At 38.5% G+C, this 24,845-nt stretch overlaps 1 protein-coding gene across 3 annotated transcripts; it reads right to left on the bottom strand.

Annotated features, from left to right (window-relative positions):
* Positions 1–408: 408 nt before the first annotated feature.
* On the bottom strand, positions 409–17,883 carry TAMM41 (TAM41 mitochondrial translocator assembly and maintenance homolog). Of its 3 annotated transcripts, XM_015874784.3 has the most exons (8): positions 17,721–17,883; positions 17,334–17,513; positions 16,334–16,426; positions 12,670–12,820; positions 11,529–11,674; positions 9,271–9,436; positions 8,158–8,220; positions 409–1,406 (listed from the first exon to the last, which is right to left on the bottom strand). In XM_015874784.3, exons 1-8 carry the CDS (start codon positions 17,856–17,858, stop codon positions 1,330–1,332), a joined length of 1,014 nt encoding a protein of 337 aa, XP_015730270.2. In that variant the 5' UTR covers positions 17,859–17,883; the 3' UTR covers positions 409–1,329. The 3 variants fall into 3 exon arrangements, 2 of the variants coding, with proteins under 2 accessions (XP_015730270.2, XP_085373096.1); XM_085516970.1 differs by lacking the exons at positions 16,334–16,426; positions 17,334–17,513; positions 17,721–17,883 and having other exon boundaries at positions 12,598–12,731; XR_014934853.1 differs by lacking the exons at positions 409–1,406; positions 8,158–8,220; positions 9,271–9,436 and having other exon boundaries at positions 11,536–11,674; positions 12,598–12,820.
* Positions 17,884–24,845: the final 6,962 nt, after the last annotated feature.

Here is a 24,845-nt window from a genome sequence, read left to right as displayed (position 1 = left end):
CACTGTTCCTATATCCAAAAGCCTCCTATCTGTCAGGGTGCATTTCTACCAGCAGTATCCATATTCGTTGTTCTTAAGAATTCTCCAACATACACCTAAGTAAGTCATTATCTGATTTCAGATTTCTTTTAACTATGGCTTATGTGAGAAGTACAAGAAATTGTTTGACAATTCACGGCATATGAGTTCCCCCACAACTGATGCAAGACTTAGTCAGTCATATTAAATAAAATAGTGCAGTTTTTCCACATTTTCTGTACATTTCTGCATTGAACTGATCCCTGAAAACTGCAGTCAACTTCATTCCCACAATGTTTTTTAAAGATCATTAAATCAAGCATACCTTGAGAGATGGCCCTACCACACATATGATACACAAGAAAGAAGAACAACCACATGCTAAGAAGGTAAGATATTTACACTTTTTACTTAAAAAATAAAAAAGCCATTTTCACAATCAGAATGAAAATGTTGAAGTTATTCTTATATAACACCCGAAGTTTGCAAACCCACCTAAATCAGTGCCAAAGAGATTCCATTTACAACAGATGCTTCAGATTTATCACGTCACATGTGAACACTGCCATAAACTTCAATTCTTTAATGTGACATAAGAATTCATGTGATGGTCCAACTTCTTCAACACAGCTCATTTAATTAAGCAAATGTGAACAAGTTTTTATCTTCACGGCCATGACTTTCAAGAACCAAAAAAAAAGCCAATAAATTATACAATAGGTACTTTTTTTCCCCGTAAAATTCATGACTTTCAAGCATTTTGATAAAATCTCTTGCTAAAAACATTCCATAAATGTACAAGTAAATGCTGAAAGTCAACAAAACTATGGCCTTCCTTACAACCATGACACCTCTAACAATGCTTAGCTATGAGTTTGGCAGTTGTCACCTGAACAACACAGATATACCTACCTAGTATGGCTTTACGGGCTCTTCAGTTGTCTCTGAAAGAACTAAAATCAAGACCCTTGGTGACATTTTCAAAAATAGAACTATCAAAACATACAAAATAAATGGCTTTGGTTTTTATTCTATGTACAATTCACCACCTTCACTCAAGGTTTCTGAAAATTCTTTGAAAACCCAATGCATATAGGCAGTAAAATTTATTTCAGTATTTACACAGTAAATCCTCTGCCCTACTGCCATCAAATCTTCCCCTCTAATAAAAAGTTCCACTGCAGTAGTAAAAATGGACAGGAAAGGTATTCAAACTGGCTTCTTATGTAGACTTTCATCTTTGCAAGTAGGCCCAGAAACACCTGCAAAACATCTGGAGAAAAGGTACCACTTGTTTACCCATGTCAAGACTCAAGATGTCGTCTTTAACCATCCTTTCGTCATCTTATACAATTTCTTCATACTGTAAGTTACAGATTTCTTTGCCCCTTAAAAAAGAAAAAAAAAAAAAAGGAAAAGACATCAGAAGATATCAAAACTCTGGAAAGTTAAAACACATAACAGATATTCAGTAAATTAACTAAAATATAGAGGATGACAATAACCTAAAACATCATGCCAACATGCAATAACCTTGCAATAAACCTGTCAGTCATAACATGGTAAATAACAGCACAAAAAACCCACTTTAATACCATCAAAGCATGCAAAAACTAGGATCGTTCTGAAGGCCTGAAAACATTGCTAAAAAACACATACAACGAACAGGTGTAGCATCTGTATAGATACGTTACAGAACTCCCAACTCTATCTGTACTGATGCAAACTTCTAAAACACAACAATGATCTAAAACGTTCAACACCTAAAGGCTTTTAAACCATCTTTTCCTGCTGCACACCCTCACCAGCACGTCATACTTTTCAAGCCCTCCCTAATCTATTACCAGATAACACATCCAGCTGAATAAGATCATATTCCAGACTAGTAACAGACACCAGCAACTCGGTAGCCTTCAATTATGCAGCTGGACACAGAAGCAGGACTATTTTAAAGGCATCCAGACCATTATGCATGCAGGTTAATTAGCAGAGCACATCTGTGATAGACATTTATTCATTGAAGCATGTCACTGGAGACCACCACCACACTCTGCAGATCAGATTAGGGCTAATCCTCAAGAACCAGAGCTATACCCAAAGCTGAGCAGCCAAAGGTGTGCTGAAGAGGTAATGAGAAAGAAGAGGACAAGAGGTGAACCAGAAGTTAGGCAGGACAAAAGAACAGTCTAATCAAGCAAGACAAGAGCACACAACTGGCTGACAACAAGTTTCATGCATCTAAATGCTATTTCACCAGTTTTTCTAACAAGATTTCAGTTAGCCTTGCCTGATGCTGCACTCCAAGACTGAGAGGCTCTCCGTTCTCATGCTGTAACGTTTTAAGTACAACCTCATAACCCTGCAGCTAGAATTTAGTAGCATCACACTGATGCCCATCTTGATTAGACAAACCGTGCACACCACACAAAGCTTCCCGAACGTCATTTCAGCCCCTAAGGTGAAGCAGCCCCAGAGCACTGCTACTGAGAGCCTTGCAAACAAGTGGAAAAGAATATTGTTTCTTCATAGGAAATGTGCTTCCAACTTTTGGGGTGGAAATCTGTTCTGGTTTCAACAAGTTGTAAAGTACACGATAACTTTCTTGAATATTTTGTTATTGCTTCATCCTAAGTAATGGCAGCTACCATTGCATAACTGAGGGAATAATGCATCTGCAAGAAATCAAATCTACTCAGCTTGCACAATGAAGGACACATCTGTGTCCTTAGGTAAAAGCAACAACCCTGAAATGATGATGGCTCTGGAAAACCAGGTTAATAAGGCACGTACCCAGATGAACTGAAGTCTCATAAAATGAAAAGCAAAAATAACTGTAAGATGATGACAGATGGCAACAATTTAGCAACACTGCACATACCTACAGTGCTATGGACTTCAATACGGGCAGTCTGGCACAGGGATCTTATCTGGAACAACTTTGCTTCAGAGTAACTTGCCTAACACTTGTTTATAATACCTCATATTAAGCCAGTGTATCTGTAACATTCTAATATCAGCCTGCAGTTCCCCACAAACTTTGGTAAACAACATGCCCTTACTCTAGGCCTACAAAGGCCTTTCTCAATTTCCTCAATGCATTGCATTCTGCATTTTAGGTGAAAGATGCTTTCATTATCAATAGTCTAGAGTCCCAAAAACCAAATGAGCACACAGGAATACAGAAAAACACTAGCTCTACTCCAGAACAACTCCTTTAAAAGCCCATCATAAATCATTCTGTATATTCTGTGTATAATCAATTGTACTTTCAGTTTATCTAAGTGCAATTTAAACAAACTCAAGTCGAGCTTCTGCAAAAAGTCATCCATAAGTATATTTCAATTTACACATGGGATGCACATAATTCTGTAAGCTCAAGTTTTTCTACTTTAAATAGGCTTTCATTAAAAGTAAATGCACCAATGAAGTCAATGTTATTCCTTTGCAGCATCCCAAATAACAAAAAAATAATCTTCTGAGTTCCACAACACCTCACACATCTGCATTAAAGCTGCATGCAGTGTAAGAATTCCAGCTGCAGAACAAGGCCAGACTTGAGTTCAGGCATAGCATATAAATGAAGTAAGTGGCTCCCATCTCAAAAGTTTAAACTACGTCACTGCATAGCTCTGACAGTTACTGTCCAACCTCCTTGGTACTACACTCCCAGCACACAACCCCTCCAAAGTTGAAACTGCTTTGCCAGGATTGATGTTCTGTGATTCCAAAGAAGTCAGTGTAGTTCTGGAAGCACAGTATAGCATGTGGCAAACCAAGAGTAACGCAGCTGCTCCAGCCCTGCAGGACTGTAATTAACTGAGCTGGCACAGCAGCCTGTAAGTCAGCTTGCTCTATCAGCTTGCCAACCTATTCTGCCTCTTGCAGCAGCTCAGCATTAAGAGCTTTTTCTTCATATTTTCCCCCTGCAGGGAGAACTCTGCTGAACTCCACCCACTCCAGCCATGAACCCAGCATCTTATGTAGTAAGATGCTTACATTTCTGCCCCAGCACATCACGCTACAAAGCGAAATACAGGTTTATACATACAGCTGGTTTCTTAAAGCAGCCCTCAGGGTGATGAGTCACATCTGTAGTAAAAGTTAATGGCTGTAATTATGGCTCAGTCTCCGAATCCAAAGCAGTTGGACCACATGAAAATGTCTTTCTGCTTTAGCTATGAACCTACAACTTGGCGGTTCCACACCCCCTTTAGATTTTTCCACTACATGATAGAGAACAAAGACCTTACGCACATGGAATCAAGACCACAAAACTTCAGTGTAAACATAAGCTGTATCTGGTTTTGCTTAACAGTCCCATGGAAGTGTTACTGTTACATTATAGCCAAATTACTATCTTACAGGTCCCCTAAAGTTTCCCCATAGATATAACTGTATGCTGCATTCTTTATTTCCTTTTGAAATAAAGGATTACTGAATATACTGTCATGCTATACAGGGAATGTGAACATTTGTTAGCACACGGGCACATACAACTTTACACAAATATACAGTGAATTGCAGTGTAATGCAGTATTTGCTCAGGCAGTTACTATGAAACTACGGAACATTTATATAGGCTGTTCCCTCGAGTTCACAGCAAATATTTCCATGCAGACATAGTACACTAACAGCACAAATCTAAGGAAAATGTTATTCAGAGCATCTAACAAGCATTTGTGTTAACTTTAAAGGATCTTCAACAATTGATTCTTGAACAATTCACCCACTATGTATCCCCAACATTTTATTTATAAGACATTTCCAAGGCTTGCAGCATTCCTCTATTAAGACATAAAGAAGAAATTTAAGCTAAGTCTCAGCGTCTCTTTCAGAGGAGCAAAACAACAACAAAAAAACCCCTTCAGAGTTATTTCCCAAAGACTTTGCAGACTCTGACTATGTGGGAAAATCAATCTAATGATGGTGCCATCTCTAATGGGAAACAGAGAGGCAATCTCACCACAGACGCAGAAAAAAAATACACAGGCACATTTTCAAGAACTAAACAGGGCACTTAAAAACAAACAAAACCAGCGCTTGAGCTCAACTTCAAAACCACACTGGCAGAGAAAGATAAAAATTCTCTTAAATGGGCTGAAATCCTTTATTTTGCCCATGCTGTTTGCCAGCACTGTTAATACACAGCATGCCATCCCAGCAATGACTATTCCCAGTTTAACATTTAATTCAGAAGCACGCCCTACACTGCACTACCCTGTCACAGATCAGCACGCGGGCATTTCGTATTTTGCTATTATTATTAAGATAAAAGAATCAACTACAGACATCACTTTGTGTCCCTCATTACAAAGTGATGGTCACGCAATGAGAATTAATTCTTTCATAAGCAGACATGGGACAGAAGTACTTATACTGTTACCAGGGACAGGATGGAAAAAGCCAGAGCTTATTTAATAGGGTTATTGATTTCAGGATCCTTCCATCATTTTCTTATACCTCCACTAGTATTCTTACTGTAAGCACTGCAGAAGAACAGAGTAGATGAAAAAGAATTGGAGAACCATCACACTTGTCTTAAAGTCTCTACTAGGATGTGTAAAAATAGTTCTTAGGGGAACAGAGCATTACACAAAGTTTGGTTAAAGAACTAAGAAAGAAATGCAGCATCCCTAAAGATTAAATCTAACAGCTGAAGACCTTCCTGTAACACACATTTATTCCATGAGTCAAATAGATCCTTTCTATGTAGAAGCAACAATGTTTTGTCTGTGTACTGTAGCACCCTATAGAAGTCCTGGCTGATAAAGCCCTGATAAGCAGCAAAGCAATGTGACCAGCATTAACGCCTGCCCCCTAGTGACAACTGTTTCAAATTAAGAAACAATGGTTGGGAGATCTTTGTTAGAAGGCAGAAAAAGCCTTCAGACAAACTGAATTACAATAAATAATAAAAAATAAAACAAAAAAACACCACAACAAACAAAAAAGCACTTAAAGGCAAAAGGCTCATAAAAAAAAAATACTTAAATCAGAAAATGTGGGCTTGCATCCCTGGCCAGGCAAAATTAATTCTTCATTAACACTCACTGAAATTTCAGTGTTTATTTACACAATTACTGCTTCTGTCCACCTTCAGTGGGTGAAACTGCTGGGGTCCTGTAAAGTCAGCAGGAGGTGAGTGAGGAAGCAGCACCAGGCAGTGGGCAAGGAAAGCCATGCATTTCCAACATTAAAAATAGTGGAAGAAAATACATAGAATTAATGCTTAGATTTCTAAAATATAACTAGATGGTCAGAAGACAACTAAAGTCTATTTTAAAGAAAAGACAAATCACCACAGGAATCAAGAAGTTGTTAAGAGAAAGGGTAAATGGAAAGCACAAAAATTAAAAGTCCTACTAAGACTTGCATTAGGACCTCCCAGCAGCCTCAGTACGAACACTGGCTGAGAGCGATTTGCTGAATGACACAAAAGCAGCTCACAAATCCCAGAGGTGATTTTGTCTATCAGGATTTCAGCAGTGGAGAATAAAAACAATCTGACAAAGCTTAACCGCTTTTACTCCTATTCTTGAAGCTGCACACAACAACTGTGTCCACAGCTCAGTCAGGCTGCTAACTTTCACAAGTGCTGCATTCACACACAATAGCTCTACCTTATGTACCTCTTCCCTCTGAATATTTTGCTCTACAAAATCACTGTGTATTTAGAACAAGAGAGGTTACAAGTTGCTATTTCTAAAAGGGACACGTTGTGACCCAAGGCTTGACCATTAGCAAGTCACTTTAACAACAAACCCTAAAAGGAATGCTTCACTTTTTAATTGGAAACCTTCCATTAGAAACCAGCACATGCAGTACGTCTAGCTTATAAAATACAAGTGAAGTTTCTCAGATGCAGTTAAGGTTCTTACTCTCCTTGAGCTACTAAAGAAAGCTTGGCAAAAAATTAGAAGTACAACAAAACCACTAACGAAAGTATATAAAAAGATGTAAAACAAGCACAACTATCCCTGTTTACTTTCCTCAGCAAACCACTAATGGTTCTGAACACTGCAACCTGCGTTTTCTCACAAGGAGGCATGAAGTGCAACATGGGGCCACCAGCTTTAATAGCAAATGGGAAGCAAACAGCAGCTGTAGAAATCTGGATAAGGATCGCTTAATAGGAAAATGGATAGCTGCTTTTGAAACCAGTAATGATGTTGATGTATGTAACTGCTTTTGAGGAAAACAGAGGAATCAGTATGAATGAGTTCAGACAATGGTAGGAGCAATTTCAAGCAAGGAGCAAGGATTTCTCATTTTGCAGGAATTAAGACAATCTCCTGATCTCCATTTTGCTCATGTTAATGCTGACTCAGATCTTAAGCTTTTATTTTAAACTGAGCTGCAGTCCATCCAGCTTTTAAGATGGCCCTGATTTTTACATTTAAAAAGTACACTGGTTCTAGAACCAGTAATGACAGGATGATGCTTCAGCTACACAACTGGCAGTTAATTTTGTGCAGTTTGGAAGAATTCAGTGGCTTAAAAACATCCCTACATCTTCCCATGTTTCTACTCAGGAAGTCCTTTTTTTTGCTGTCCACAGATATCTCACTGACTTTGTAATACACTCAGCTCTTCTTCTAAAGTACTTCATTGTGGAATATGAGAGTTACAGCCATAACTAATGCTTATCAAGTATATAGGCTCTATATACCCTATAAGGAATCCAGTTATCTGAACACACACCTGTATTCTGAACTTGGACAGAAACTTCAGACCCTAAGCTCTCTCCCTCTAAACTCATCCTCTCCTTTATTTTACCATAAACCAACCTGAGAGCCTACACAACATCAACACAACACGTGGATCTCTCCCATGTAGAAAGTCAAAAGGAATTATCACATAATTCTTTTTCTTTTTTTTTTTTTTAAATACAATTAGAGTAAAATCAGTGTGCAACAGCTAATTCTGGCCCACATCAAAAAGAAAACTGAAGTTAAAAAGTTTTTGGTTTTGTTTTGTCATTAGGTCATGTAGTCTCTGCTCTCACATCCCACAGCCTTTCAATATCTTCATTAGACACTTAGAAATCTTATTCTCTGAAGTCTCTTGCAAGACAGTTGTGGAGCCCTATAATTTTTACGCTGTAAAAGCAGAAAGCTTAGAAATCACACACATTCTTACCAGCTGTTAGTATGGTTTTAGCACTCTGTGCTATACTGGAAGATCTCACAATGCCTGAGATGCCTGCAGATAGAAAAGCACACAGATGTTACCCATCTCAGTAGCAGTTTCATGGGATTTTTTTTTCTTAATCCTCTAACAGAAAAAAACAAGTTAAATATTCTACAGTTACATAATTAGCCAGCTTGAAAGTATAAACCATACTTAAGTTGAGAAAGTACATTTTACCTTCCACTTTGACCAACCAATTGAAAATATAAACTCTTCATATTTCTTCCTTATTTAAGAGGCAAAAAGGTCAATTTTAAAACACGCAACAAGTATGAATTGATGACATTCATTCAGTTAGTGACCAGACTAAGACCTCCAAGATAAGAAATGAAAAATGATTCAGTTATTTTCCACATAAACATGGTTTAGATCAGAATTACACTCACTGTTCATTTCAAGCTGACATGGGCATTTGGCACTTCTCTTGCCAGGTTGGGTTGTTTATATTGTGCAGCTTTTTATACTGTGCAGGCTGACTTGGTTAAAAGATCAGCTTCAAAACACTGCTTGTTCACCACTTCACAGTGCAGCAAGCTCAGTTCCTATCATACGTTCTTAGGTGTAAATGGAACCTACCTAAATACAACTGCTAAAGTGGCTCAGGGTGGACAACCAAAAGCACTAGCGCTATATGCAATTAACAACCATTGTACTGAAATCAATGTAAGAGCTCCCTCTGCAGCTGACTCGTGTTTTGTTGCTCACAGGCATCTTTTCATGGAGCTTGCAAAACAAACCACCTGGAACTAAGATGCATCAAGTACCTGAAAGGAATGTTCTAGTACTAAATGTATCTGTTTATCAGCAGAATAATGAAATATTGATGTCTTCAGAATAAACTTTAACTTGCTTGTATTCAATCTTGCCTCAGAGAAGCTATCTGAGATAAGAAGCACCTCAGTCCTCTTCTTCAAAGCCTCCACTCTGTCAGAGCATCACATCTGTATGAACTAACGGAACTGGGAAGGGTAATGCCAGCAAGCTATAAAATTAATGTATATGGCCATATAACATAAATCTATTATGTCTTAAGGGTGATTAAAGATATTGGTTTAGGCTCACCTTGATGCACCACGAATCCACAATCAGGGTCATGGGCAACTTGTAGTAAAATTTCTTCCACATCTCTGTTTTTTCCAGGAGGGTCTACCAGAGAAGTTATCTTTTGCTGCAGACTCCTTGGCAAAGCCATCAGTTGTGTGAATTGACCTTCTGGACTTTTATCAATCTGAACATCACAAAAAATAAAATGGGGGGAAAAACAACTTGTGTTAATGGAGTAAATTCTATTTCCAAAGAAGTCACAAAAGTCTTCCAGATAACTCTGGCATGTGACAAATACCTCAAAAAACTGTTTTCATTTCACACATAAAAGCCACTGACAACACTAATGAGATCTCCCCATGCAAAATCTCAGTTCTGAACCAGAAGAATAACTGGGAAAATGTTCATTTTTATTCAAGGGAAAACTAATTGCATACACACAACCTTGTTGCTCCTACAAGTAAGTTCTCATTAAAACTGTACCACTTTTGCATCACCCCATTTCCTCTGAAAACTTAAATACACTGCAATGAAAGAAAACATTCCCCAAAAACATCCATCTCTGTGTCTTCTGCTGAATCTAATCAAACTACACACACACACAGTTTACTTTGAAAAATATTTTCTCTGCTTTAAACTCAACCCACATTTGGTCTGAATAATTGGAAGACATTTCATTTCACATTTTTCAACCTACATCAGAAACACCCATGACCTTTTGTTGAATCCAATGACACCAACACACAGGGCTGTACACGTTTATACAAAATGTGAGAACAAATACTGAAAAGTGTACAGCAGAGCAGGTCTCTCCAAAATCGGAGGAAAAGATTAAGAGCCTGAGTACTCCCACACGTTTTCTTCCACATTTTTGGAGACATCAGACAGGAGTCTAGTTGTCCTATACTCCCTCTTGTCAATGGAAAGAAAATGATATCCAGATGAATCACCCACTGACTACAGATGGAGTCAATAATAAGCAGGCTTTTAACGTTATGTGGGAAGAACCCTTGCCTGAACCAGAACTATAAGAACTAGTGTCTGCTTTTAATTGTTTTTGAGGAATCTTTTATGGAAGATTTTTCTTTGTAATTTCAAATATGTGTCCTTGGAGAGAGGGATTCTATTTTCTGTTAAGTAGTACTCCAGATAGCAATTACCTTCTTCGGTCTTGGGAATAATGACAAACATCCAACTCAAGGTGTGGGCAAATGAAGTATTAATCTCAAAATAAACAGTAATGCGACAACAATTGATTCACTGCTTCAAGGACTACTAAGGAATACCAAAAAGACTTATTATCTAACGCATCTGTTAAATAAAACCACAAGTTTTTAGGTTGGATGTTAGGGGGAAGTTCTTTACTAGGAGAGTGGTGAGGTCCTGGAACAGGCTGCCCAGGGAGGCTGTGGATGCCCCGTCCCTGGAGGTGTTCAAGACCAGGTTGGACGGGGCCCTGGGAAACCTGATCTAGTAAAGGTGTATGTTTGGTGGCCCTGTCAGGCAGGGGGGTTGGAACTACATGATCCTTGAGGTCCCTTCCAGTCCGGGTCATTCTGTGAGTCTGTGAAGGTTTTGCTCAAAAGTAATAAAGAAATAGATGCCGTTGTAACTAGATATCTTCTTGGAAAACAGAGTATTGGTTCTATTAAAAATACATTTAAATATTTTTTAATTTTTGAACATCCATTAGGGTGTTCAAAATCACACTGGTAAGAAAACTGCCAGTGAATGCAGAACTGCAGAGAATGCTGCCATAACAGACTTGCCCACGTAGCACTCAAAAGCACTGCAGTAAAAGCTTTTACTGTACTCAGGGTTGCTTGTGTATGCAACAATTTGCTTCAGTTTCTAACAGACACATCCTAAAAGGGAGCATTAGTGAGTTACTGACCTCAGTAACTTGAGGATTAAGCAGTAACTCACATCCATGAAACTACTCATGCTAACGCTGAAAATGGAGCATGCACATCCTTGTATGAACCTTCTAGTGTGATATTCAAGAGAAAAAATTGCTACCAGTGTGTGTGGCATCCCACTTCTCATTGCAGAGTCTCACTTGTACCTTAAGCCAAACATGGAGTTCAATACACTATTCTTCATAATTAGCACACAAGCACTGTTGTTTTTTTATTTGAGATGAATGTTTTGATTGCAGGAAGTTGCACCTCTAAGTTATTTTTGTTTAAACAAAAGCCATGCATTTATTAATCTGTCAATGTGATAAAGTACTTCCACTTGTTTGTTTTAAAAACGTCTTGAAGAATAACACTTGCCTCCAGTCTTCCCAGGTGGTGCTTATATACCACTTGAGGGCAGTCCTGTAATATGTTACTGTACAGCTTCTGAAAATAGGGAACATTAGGTTTCACTATGTTCTGCACCTTCGATCTGTCTTCTCCTATTATCATTCTGAAGTCACCTAGTCAAGGAAAAAAAAAGTTAGTTTTCTTGGATGAAACTGAAGTCAAATAAGGAAAATATAACAAAAAAAAAAACACAAAAAAACAAAGGTGTTATTTAATATTTATTCTTCAATTCTATCCATATCTACATAATCCATAATTAGGTTTTCTCTTCTAACAGTCAAAAAATACTATCCAAATAACTTCAACCACAGAAAATAAGGTTCAGAACCATGATGCTGCCTCTGGTATGCAATATCATCAACTCTTGTATCCACATTTGCACTTGGACAACAACAAAAAAAATCTAGTTGTCAAGTCCAGGCTCTAAGTCAGAAGAAACTATATTCTTTCCAATCAGACACCAGCTTCAGTGGCTCACTAAACAGTACCAGAGAGCAGCCTCTGTACTTTGTATTCAAAAATCAAATAACCTTCATTTTTCCATTACCAAAAGAAAATAACTTGCACTGCCTCCACACTTCGAGGGCAATATGTGAAATACAGCTATTAACACATGCTCAGACCACAACTTTCCTTTGAGCCAAGTACTATCTTAGTAGATTATAAGAAAGCAAATCCCTTCAACACCACTGCTACTTCTGACTTCATTTTGAGACACTGTTCAGTAATTGTAATAAGAGGGCTGTATTAGAGTGTTCATCTACCTCTGGTACATACAACCCTGGTAGCTTTTGACATTACCAACCAGGAGTTTAAAACTCAGTTCAAATCAATAAACAAAATCCTCAATCAATTCATTTTCTCTCCATCCTACTGTCAGAATAAAGATGAATAAACACCATGCATTGAGAGCACAGTTTTCCAATCGTTATGTACACAGCTATAAAATACAGTTACTGGAGCATGCAAAAGCCTGAAGAAAGCAAAACCAAAAGCAGAAGAGACGACTTGTAACATGAGGCTCACTACTACTCACACAATGTATGCGTAGTACAACAGCTCCAATTACACCGTTTCTCCTCAGAGACTTCAGAGACCATATACTAACCAGAATAGGAGAGTCCTGCAATCTGCATATAGAGGTCTTCTTCAGAGAAACTTTCTGGTAACATGAGAAAGGCTGCTGTGACTGCACTCTTCAGATTGCTAACAAGGGCAGCTTGTAGCTTGCCATTCTCATTCTGTGTCAGGATTTTCACCTGAAAAAATCAGAGTCATTGGGAGCAAGGCTTCAGGAAAGTGCTACTGAAGACGGAGCTAAAAATAATGTAACTCAATCCAACATTGAAAATAATACTTTTGAGATTAGATCCTACTACTGTTGTACAGTAAATGCTTCATTATCATCTTATGCTTTCACTGCGGGTAAGGGGAACATCTTTTTATGTATTAACAGCCTACTATAAAAGGCTGTTTTCACAAACGCTTTTGGAATCAATCTAAGCAACAGCCATCAACTAATCTCTGAAGAGCTATTCACCTTTTCATTCTCACAAAATTAAGAATCATAAAACAATAAGTGTGAAAATATCAGAAATATCTCACATAGCATTAATGATACGGTAAGAAAAAAAAGAGAGATCACTCACCACACTGAAAGAGCATGGAACAATGGAACAACAGAAAAGAGAAGTTTTCCTCTTTCCCTTCACACTGTTCTTATTCCCAAGAGGGGACTCAGAGGACTCCTCACTGCTGCTCTATTGTACACCTGAAGCAGTTCCTTAACTATCAGTTCTCCCCCTAGAAGGAGCAGGTATTTTTTTACCTTGTATGAGGAAAATGTCAAACATTAGATAAGAATCAGCCTGGTTTACAAGGCGGCTGACAATGCCCTTTCAAAAATGACTCTTCCAAGAACATATTCTGTTGAGAGTTTGTCATTCTTATAAAGGGCAGATGCTTAATATCTGCTTACTCTAGAATATCTACAAATCCACAGGCAGTAAACAAATTCATCCAACTTGCTGCTTCTCCCCAGAAATGCACACACACACGAATGAGTTGCAATATTCCTTGAAATTCTGCTCGCAGAATGTAACAAAACGTAACCAGAAAGAGGTAAGGTATCATTTCAAGTAAATATTTTCCTTTAGACTCCGTAACAGAGAAAGAGAAAACAATATAACTGCTACAGAAAATTCTCCTTACAGGAAGGACATCTAGTGTTTGCTCCAGCCATAAGCAACACTGCCCACAGCACAGGGCTGGAAACGAGGTTATCTTCAAGGTCCCTTCCAACATAAGCTGTTCTATGATATCAACAGAGCAATGCCAAGGCTGGCTGATATTCAGAGCTTCATTCTTATCCACTACAAAGTCTCTAGGAGTGTCAAACTAGAACAGTCTCACTTTGATACGGCAGTGAATGTAACAGCATACAGACCGCTTGCTTCAATCCTACACTAAGGTATAAGTTTGCCTAACATCAAGTATATACAGTAGTGTGGAATCGAGCCACGGTAATTATTGAAATAGGAGGTTTTTTTTCCCCTCTAATTTTTAAAATAAAAACGAGATTGTAAAAGCAAACGTTTAAGAATTCCTCTCAACTTCTCCTGCAAATCACTTTTGTATTTCCTAGCAATAAAATGAAGGATAATAACAGAACAAGCTACCTCAAATCCATCTGCTAGGGAATCCAGAATGTGATTTCCTTGAAAACTGTGGAGTCTATTGAATGCACACAGACTGTTAGATATACCCAATATATAATGCAGGCCAGTCACAAGGTCAACTCATATTTAAAATCTCATCAACTAGTCTGGTTACATGCCCTTCCACAGCTCACTCCTATAATGAAACAATAAAGAACACAGCAGCCTGTGGTGCTGCTATTCCCCAAGGAAGACCACAGGCTCACTTGCGTGAAAAGAATAAACTCCTTCACTAAAAATACTCCTTAAGATGCGTCAGATCTTTTTCCTAAGGGAAACAATATGCTGGGCTTCAAACTTCAAATGCATGGAAAGTTGCAGTAGTTATGGCATTTGTGAAAGACTTCTCTTAATTTCAGTGACAATAATAAATACAAATGCTTATTCTACTCTCACTCTGTGTTTAAAAACAATCAATGACATTTCAGATGCTCTAAAAACATCTGAGAAAGCAAAGTCAGCTGTGACTGGTGCTTGCTTATTTTTTAGTTACAGAAGCTTTTTTTCCCAAGAAGCTCACCAGTTATTAAGAAATCAAAACCAAGTTCAGATTTCCAGTGCAGTTCAGTGGAAATTTAGTGAATCAATATCATGGCTTTTATTTTCAGATGAAAAGCAAATTAACTTTTAACACAAAGAAGCCTATGAAGAAAGTCAGCATTTTTAAACTGCGACTCCAAATTCCATCTACTCAGCAGAACATTGTAGAATTATTTGATCAAGGCAACCAATTTATAATAGAAACAAGATCTCCAGTGAAAATTACACCAAGATTTCTAAGCCAGAGCAAATGTTTCAGCTCACATGCTAAAATAGTTTGGATACCTTTCACTCAGTGACAGCTTTGTAATGGAACATCAGAAAGGCCCTGAGCAATCTCACATCGAGTGAGAATAAAACTCCCAAACTTAAACAATATTCCTCTGCCTGCCCAGAAGTAGCGCAAATGGCAAAGAGCATGCAAGAGATTACAGTGAAACAGACACAGAAACAGACCCTACCCTGCCTGCTTCCCAAGAGAGGCCTGCTGTACATTTTAAGGAGGAAAACAACCTTGCTACCTCTACCACTTAAAATATAAACAGCAAAACATCAATCAGAGGTGAAACCAGAACCAGCAGACACCTGAAATCTGTACAACAGATCTAAAAAACAAAACTGGGGCATGTCTGCAAGTACAGTGCAACATCTGAAAATCCAACCTAGAGATTTTATTGATTCTACAAGAAGAAAATCTAAACATCCACCAAGTAATTCTTCAGTCAAATTCTACTTTAAATCCTTCATACTTCATTCAATGCAAATTCCTCTAAGTTTTATAAACGTAACTTGGTCCTATGCAGCAGGATCTCTGGCTGTCTCATCAGTGACTAAAAATACCACATTCTGCCTCACTGTGCAAGGACACCATCAGAAGACAAGAAGCATAATTTACAAGAATAATTTACCAAGTAGAAACTCTAAAATGAATCAAAGCAGCAGCAATTGTAGTCGCATTGAAAATAAAAGTTCAGTATTTACAGTTAATGACTAAAATAACAAAGGTAGTTTTCCTTATTGCATTTAGGTTTATTCTTTACAAAGATAACAGCTGTTCTAACCTGACGTAGGTCAGGGGAGGTAAGGAAAGTTAGATTGTTTCAGTGCTACTATTTAAAGTTACACCTCAGAATTTTTAGGAGCATAATTAACTTCTGTTCTATGACTTGATCAGAGCTCTCTCCTCACCCCCAGTCCAAGGAAATTAAACTCAGCACTGTCACCCCATCTGCTGAAGGTGAACTGAATCAGGCACTCATGGGAATCACAACCAACACACTTTACACGTTACAGTTAATTACAGATATTTAAACAAGAGAATGAAGCAGACAGTAGGCACACAGGAGCACAGCTTTCATCTTTCAGACTGCAATTATTTTACTGCATTAAATGATGGTGACTCCTGTAATTTGTCAGGGATGGTAGGTGGACTATTTTACCTCATAGGGGACTTTTGCAATAATACAGTAAATTTTGAATAACTAGACTAAAGGCAGAAAGCTATTCAATGGTTACCGGTTTGTGCAGGCGTCCAGCAACATAGAGTGTCTTCCAGTGAAGTAAGTCATCAATCAGGGCATCAGTGCTAATCACACCATACTTTATCATCTGAAATAAAAGCATAGTAAAAGTTTCTGAATAACAATATAACTGCACTGTTTTCGTTATATGAAACTTAATACTACTAACTACTTATACTAGTACTTAATAGTACTTAACTATCATTAATTCTAAGAAACACACACCGCCAATAAAAAGCTGTATGCATTAAATTAAAACATTTTAACATCCACAACTTTTTTCTTTAAGTTTTTGCTCCTACGTGTTTGCAGATTTTCTTCCAACACACCTTGACTATACAAGCTTCCCTTTGATAACACTCAGAGAACTGCTCTGCAAGAAGATGATCGTACACACAAGTGCCACACAAATGGCACAGCTCTGTAATAGGTTTGGAGCTTTTTTGTAATTCACTAGAAAAACAGTATTAATAGCAATATTGATAGCAGCATTGCCTAATAAAACCATGAATTCTTCTTACCCTGCACTCCTTTTTACCAGATACATTCTGCACATAGTCCTTATGTAGGAGTAATGCTGGACAAGTAAATGCTTACCTAGAATTATTAAATACAACCAAACTTCCAAAACCAGGATGTTAGCCATTAGAAAACAAGTAGCAGTTACAACTTCCTATGTTAAATATACTCTTATGTCAAACAGTAAAAATTCAGTTCACCATCACTATGTAGTCAGCTGCTAAATTTAAGCCTGTGTTTCCCCATACATACAACAGTGATACACTTCACAGTCACTGGCAAACTGCAAGTGATACAGAATGTAAACCCAGCTTCACAAATCTGGTGTTTGTGAAATAGTTTGAGATCTCAATATTGAAAATATCACCAGTGAAGCTGCAGTCACTCAGATGTGTTCCCTGCATGAAAATCTGCCGTACGCTGATCATTTCAATACTCCACACACAAATATTTGGCTTTCCTTAAGTCATACTCACCCTGCCATTGCACGGCACTAAAGTATTGTAGTAAATCCCTGCTCCGTAGCTCTGTATGTTACTTATCTGTTTTGGCCCAAACACTTTGAGGAAAGAATAATGATTCTTATTCTTTAACAAGTTCATCATGTGCCAGGTCACAGAATCATCAACCGCAAACACGAAGTCCAGCATGTTGTTCTGTGGACACAGAGAAAAGGACTGGTTTTTCAATGTCAGCAAGCAATGCTAATCATATTAATCCAACAGATGGATAATATATAGATAGGAGGTAATTATCGTACACATGAACAAGAAATAGAACACACACACCTTGAGGCTGGACACGGTTTAAAGGCACAACACAGCACTAGACACAGCGGCCTGCACCCACCCCGCCGCGCTCACCTCGCTGTGCCCGACCGAGGCCCCGTCCTGCTGGAAGACACCGGAGCCATAAGCGAACGCCAGGCTGAGCTCCTGAGGGAAATGAGCCAGGACCTGACGGAATTTCACGGCCGAGCTGGACAGCACGGGCACCGCCATGCCGGCTCTACGGCCCCGCCTTCCTGCCGTCCTTCCCCGCCCTCGGTTGAGGCCTAGGCCGCCGCCTCCTGGCTGCGCCGCTCAGTGCCGGGGCGCCCCATAGCGGCCGCGCTGCACTTATACTGGGGCACATAAAGGAATATTATAGGGAGACTGTTTGATATTTGTCATCCTGGTTTAGTTGTGTATATCCTAATATAATTGGAAATTATACTAGGTGATAGTTCACCCAATTAAGTACTGGTTTTATATGGGTTTTTAGCTGTAGCAACATAGCAAATCATTAACCACCAGTGGAAACATGAGTATTAAGTGCTCTATTTTCCTGTACATTTTCTGAATCTAAGAAGAGTCGTTCTTAAACCATGTTTAAATCATGTTTGTTGCATGCTGTTATAAGTGGTACCTCCTGGCTGGTTAGTAAACAGCTTAATTAAGAGCTTAAATGAGCTAGCAGAGAAAAGTGGTACTAGTTATTGACATTGCTCAAACAGATCCTAAAGCACGCAGAAAACTTAAAGAGAAAGCATTCAAATATTGACATTCATTTATTGGCCAGGCTTACTTTCTAATCTCAGCTCCCATTCTTTATAGCTACCTGTAAACTCTGGAAAAGATCCATCATTCTCCATCAGTGATCCTGTTTAAATAAAAGGATCAGAAGAGAGCAGGACACAACAGCTTATTAGAATAACCTAGAAGGAAGATAAGAAAACGTATAAAAACGTTTAATTCTGATAAAGCATCACAAATGAAAATGATCTGGTAATGAGGATCTCCCACCCAAACCAGGCTTCAGGGTGCGCTCAGGAACTTAAATAAATCCAGAATAACTGAGGAAAGGATGCATGTTGTGCCATAATATGATGGAAAGTAAAGCAATAATAGCAGAGCAGCACAACACTTAGCTACAGTAAATAAGAACAAGCCCAAATAGGCGTTTGCATGGCTGCCTATCAGAACAGGCTGGAAAACTGATGTGGGTTTAAACCAGCTTTTTTTATTTTAAATTAGTCTTGCTTTAACCGGGTCACCAATGTTGTGCTTTACCACATGTTTGTGCTGATGGAAATGAGAGACAAATCGTCTCCTGTTGACAGCACTAGTTTGAGAGACACAAGTACTTGTGGTGGTGTGTGTTTTTTTAAGCTTTCTCACTTCAAATCTTGACTGTGATTGATTCCACGCACTGAAGTAGTGTAAGGAAGGACGTGATACATCGTGTCACAGTTGTCTTTTGCTTTTATTCCTTCTTTTTCAGTTAAGCAAGTTCTGATCTTGCAGTTTGTTTCTCATGAGAAGGTATGACAGTCGGAGCTTTTTTTTCAGCTTTTGCCACTGGCAATAAAACACATATAGCCCCCACATGACTAGAAAACCTATTTGTAAGTGTAGGCTTTCATTCTGATTGTACTGTTGTGTTCCCCAGTTCCTTAGAGTAAAGGAGCCTCACAGAGGTTGACTCTGTTCAGTGTCTGAATTCCAAGTGGTATATGCTGTTCAACACATGCTAAGCCTGTACTGTAGAATGTTTCAGTGTTAGCCCTTCACACTTACCTTAATACCAGAATCCTCATTGTTGATTTAAAATGAACTGTCCCTATGAACTTCATACAAGATTCTAAATGCATCCTATCAATTCATGAGTTGATCTGATAGCTTGGAACTGGATTCATCAAATCATCTTCTCCACAGTGTCAGAAATGCTACTTTAGGTGAAATTAAATACCTCACCTGTGATGGTGCTGCTTACTAAGAAAAAGCTGTCTGTTCATCTTCTGATTTCGTCTCCATGGATGTTATGAAAACTATTAAATATCTAAAGGACGGGTACCAGTAGGGTAGGACCAGGCTCTCTTCAGTCTTCTTCAAACAAGGACAGAGATGTAGCTCAAAATTTCTTGGTGTCTCTTTCAGACCTGTTGCTGAAACCAGCTTAGTCATCAGCATCACCAAAATGGGAGATTATTATGAAGAATATGTAAAATCAGTAAACTGATTACTACCTGGCAATGATAATAGTGAGGATAATGAAAACAAATAATAGTTAAGAATTGAAATGTTGGCACTCCTGACTCCAGTTCTTGCTTATTCTAGTCAGGAAGTTCAGCAGCAGACTGGCAACGTAAGGAAAATTTTATTTCACACATCAGCACTAACTCTTATGGAACACAGTGAAACAGCAGCAGACAAATACTGTGTTCTTTTCTTGCAGGTGGTGTGCTGCAGGCAGTCGCACTCCAAGCTATGTAATTACTTCAACCACAGCAATATTTAATCTTTGAGGAACTGACTTCTATATAAAACCAAATGTTGCTTATTACCAGCTAAGTTCCCGTGGTAGCTGAGTCGCTGTTTTGCACATAAAAATCAATAGCACTCACTTTTTAACTGGGTGCCTTAAACCACCATCCCATTTGATTACTTTAAGGGGAGTTTCTTTATTTTCTGTAGTTGGATAAGAGCAGTAGGGAAAGTCAACAGACACATCTCATTTTTCTTACACTTTTTCTCCTCTGTGGAGTCATCAGACAGTAAGAAGACAAGGTGTTTCCTTCTGCCATTATTATGTGAAACAATTAGGAGCCATAGGTTATCCCAAGTTCACTGCTTCCTATCTAAGCACTCCTGAATTATTAACAACCCTGGCTCTGGAAAGGTAACAGAGCTCTAACTGTACTTTCAGTGATGCAAAATGAGAGTAATACCAGCTGGTGACTTGTTGGCAGTAGTAAGGTAAATAATAACACACCTCCTGGAAGTGATGGTAACAATTACAGTGGTAACTGTGCTTCCAGGGGCACTGACAATAATAGGATACTTCCCAATCATCTTTATTTTTAATCTGTTTTGTCAGTAATTCCAATTGAAAGAGTATATTTCATAATTAACCATAATGCTTATTAAGGACTTGGTTTTCCTGTTAGATGCATAATGGCCAAGTCTATTAGTCTGAGGGTGTAACGAGTTGAGGCTCTGCATGTCCACCATGTATTCTGCAGTATTTCCTTAGTGTATCGCTGAATTTGAGTTGATCAAGATTGGATTAATTCAGCTACTGTTCATTAGGTAATAGTTTTTGAGTGTGAGATCTTGTAATTTGCAGGTAATGTGTTGGAGGAACTTCATTTTACAACAACTTACATAGTGGAAAAACACTTGTATTTTCCTGTTACCAATATACTAGTATTTTGAATCCATTAATAACCAAGGCTCTTCTACCTTCAAGGCAGTAGATTATTTATTAGCCTAATAATTGTAGCTGCTTTAAGACATTTGTTCTCATAATTGTCTATTACTAAAGCAGCACTGAAATTCTGTGTACAAAAAAAAAAAAAAAAAAAAAAAAAGGGAAGGATCATTAAGCTGAATAAACAACTAACGATGCTGAAAAATACACTGCAGTGATATTTTAAGCTAATGCTTGTGTGGGCTGCGTAGAATCACGATGAGTTTATCTCCCACAATCCTTTTTGCAGCCTTATTACTAAACAAGTAGTTTACTGCTGCTTTCCTTTACTTGGCCAGCTCTTCAGGTCCCAAAGTAAAGATGGTGGAGAGCAAGGTGACAGGAGTGCATAATAGTATGAGTGAAGGTGTGGATGTAGAAAGTGACTGACACAAATTAGCAGCCTTCAAAGTCCATTTTTGGGCAGCTTATTTAATTTTTTACAAAACAGTTCAGCCTTAGTCAGGAGAACACTTTTGTTCTTCATAGTTCCAAGTGCATTTTCCTTTCTGGGTTCTAGTCCAGGGTTGTCACACACCAGATTACTTTGCCCTGGGCCCCATCCAGCCTGGCCTTGAGCATCTCCAGGGATGGGGAACTCACAGCTTCTCTAGGCAGGCTCTGCCAGTGCCTCATCGCCCTCTGAGTAAGGAGTTTCTTATATGTAATCTGAATCTGCGCTCTTTAATATTACAGTCTCGTCTTATCACTACTCTCCCTAAAAAAAGTGTCCCTCTCTTTTCTTGTAGGCCCATCCAGGTGATGATCTTGACTTCTTACAACAGGTCCATGTCCTTGCTGTGTTGGGGGACCCCAAACCTGAGTGTAGTATTGCAGGTGGAGACTGATAAAAGCAGAGAGATACATCTTTACCTGAAAGCCAGGAATGATTTTTATTTAAGTAAAAAACATTTGCAATGAAGAACCTTGAATAGATCAGAAATCAGTCCTTTCTGGATGTTTTAAGTTTTGGATAAATTGCTCTGTTTGCTGAATTCTTAAATGACCTAAGCAATTATTTCTTTTTAGGAGAGGGGAAAAAATTTTTATTCATCCTAATTATCCATCTTATTTTAGGAGGAAAAAGTAGTTCTTGTACATGACTGTTCATGGAAGAGCAGACATTAAAAGCAGTTCTGTTAGTCACTGCTTCTAAGTTGGCACAGAAGGTTCTCAAGTTGAAACAAGAAGGTGTCAGCTGCATGTCTGGGTATTTTTAGTGCCTTTCTTAGGCTCTAATTAGCCATGTCTTAAAGCACAGTTAAAATTCAGATGATTCCTGGACTGTTTATTTTATGTCTTCATAGTAGATGAGAATAACAAATTGTTCTACATAGAAAAAAAAATCATGCATTCATCTTTCATACTAGAATCTGCAAGTTCTCCTAAGGGCATGGGTTGACTTTTGTAAAGCTTGAAAGGCTTATGGCAGCACCTCTAGAAAGGGTCACTCTGTGCCGTCAGGATTTAGGTGACTAATGATCTTTGAGGAAACTGAGGCTCTGTCATACCTTCACCAAGGAAATCAAATGTATGGGACTTCATTAACATTGCATGGATTCTATGCATACGTGGGCCAGAAATCCTTGATATGCAGCTTTGAGTCCTTCCTACAGAGCAAGCTGCTGTAACCCTTGTTTTCCAGTTAAGTGATGATACCAGTAAAAGAACAGAATTTAGTATAGCTACTTTGTGCCTCCTGTCACTGGTCTCTGGCTGTGTAGGCGGCTTAGTGCTCAGGTCTGTCTTGCTGCTGTCTTCCAAGAGAACTGAAATGCCATCACTTAAAACACATGTTTTCAGAGTAAAATGCACAGTTTCCCAAAATACTGCATTGACTGAGTAGTTCACCCACTTTAAGCCAAATTTGTGAAGAATTCGAGCCAATTAAGCTGGCTCAGATCTTGCTTCTTTAAGACTGCTCCATTCCAGAGCTAGAATCAATGTCAAGTGTTTCTATTGACATTTTGGGAACTATATATACATTTATAAAAATATATATATTCCTTTATTAAAGGCAAAGACATTGATGTTTATGAATATCTTTAGAGTTGGGTTTTAAAGCCCTGTATGCCTGGCGGAGATTTAGCTTTCACAATAATTAGCTTAAATAATCAAATAACAAAAGTTAATTGGCAATGAAGGATACGTCTCAGCTTGGCACTGAGTGTTTTTTTTCTTTTACATGATATGCATAGATTCTCAGACAAAAATGGATCGCGAGGTAAATGATTTTGCTCATTTACAAAGAGCGCTGGGGGAAAAACAGAGCTACAGAATACCAAAATGTTTCCACAGAACAAATGGAGGAAAGTATATTAGAGTGGTCTTCAGCAGAAGACTCTTTACTGTGCTGTGAAATCTTAGGTCTCATTTGAGCAGACGCAGGCCATCCATTCCATGAGTTTGTTTTGCCTGTAATAACAAGCTGTGGAGCAGAGAGTAAAAGCTGATGGCTTCTGGTTATACAAAACAAATTTTCTTGCCTGTGACAGACCCCAGAACATACAGTTAAAAAAAACCTAACCTGCTAGAAAATTACCAAAATAAGCTGATTATGGTAATACTGTGAGCAGTAGCTCCTTCTCAAGTCAGACATATCCTCAAAGCAGCTCTAGAATGAAGTATGCTAAAGTAATGCATAAAAAAGAATGCTTGTGTTATGCTGAAGTGAAAGGGAATTAGTCAAACGCCAGGGAACATCTTAAGTATCTGCAGCATAGCTTTAATTTAAAATAGTCACAGATTGACTTTCTATTCAAGCATTGAAAATGCTGGTATTGTGTATTCTGCAGGTTGCAAAGATTAATTCTGGATTCAGACAAACACTGTTCCTGTCTGAAATTTACTCAGAGGAATGTCCATCTCTAATTTAATCAAGTGTATGAGTCTTCTCATGTACGTATCTTTCTTGGGGTACTTTTCATTTCATGAGGCTGCTCGTGTTTTATTTCAGTACTGTTCTTCCCATTTTTCATCATTCTTTCTTATTCTCCTTCTTCAGTTCACTGTAACCTGCCCTTTCATCTGTCCACTTCACTGTAAACTTCTCTTTTCCCCTTCAGAATTTAATGGCCTGAAACAGACCGATGTTCCCCTGGAAGCAGCATCACGTCTGTCTGTCAGACAGGTGCTTTCTTGGCTCTGTCCTCACTGACCAGTGCGTGAATACAGGAGGGAGAGCAAAAGAAACACTGAGCTGCAGCTCTAAGCAGATAAACAATAATTAACTCTTCTCCACATTCTCTTCCAGCCATGGAAACCTTTCAGAAAGGTGAGGTATGAAGTCCAGGTGGAATATTCCTTAGGATGGTTGTCAGGAATTGAGTTCAGGTATGACTATAGGGGGAACCATTTTACATAAGCTTCCTAGTGAGCTGTTCCTGCATACATGAATGCACGATACAAAAATACTGAGATCCAAAAATATAACAGAAATATACCAGAGTATTATCTAGATGCACTGCTGAGAACAGACTCTCAGATGTGTGAGGGCAGTTTAGTGGTTATGGTCACAGTGTGTTACGTTTTGCAAAAACAGCCTTACTTGTGAGTTGGGCTTTTTCAGTCACAGGTTTTAGTCTCAACTTCATAGGTTTTGTTTACAAAAAGCATCTATAGTCTTTCACATAAAAAAATAAACCTCTGGAGGGTGATTTACTCATCTACTGTGAAATTCTCCTTAGGATTCCAGATTATTCCGTGGGCAGAATATTACAGCAATGATGGCAATTCTCTCCCCTGCCCCATGGCACTTT

This window comes from Coturnix japonica, chromosome 15 (genome assembly GCF_054131305.1).
Source record: "Coturnix japonica strain WE chromosome 15, WE-NBRP24, whole genome shotgun sequence".
In the NCBI taxonomy this organism is placed as follows: Eukaryota; Metazoa; Chordata; class Aves; order Galliformes; family Phasianidae; genus Coturnix; species Coturnix japonica.
The sequence above is the reverse complement of the archived record's forward strand: the minus strand, read 5'-3'. Positions and strand labels throughout refer to the sequence as shown.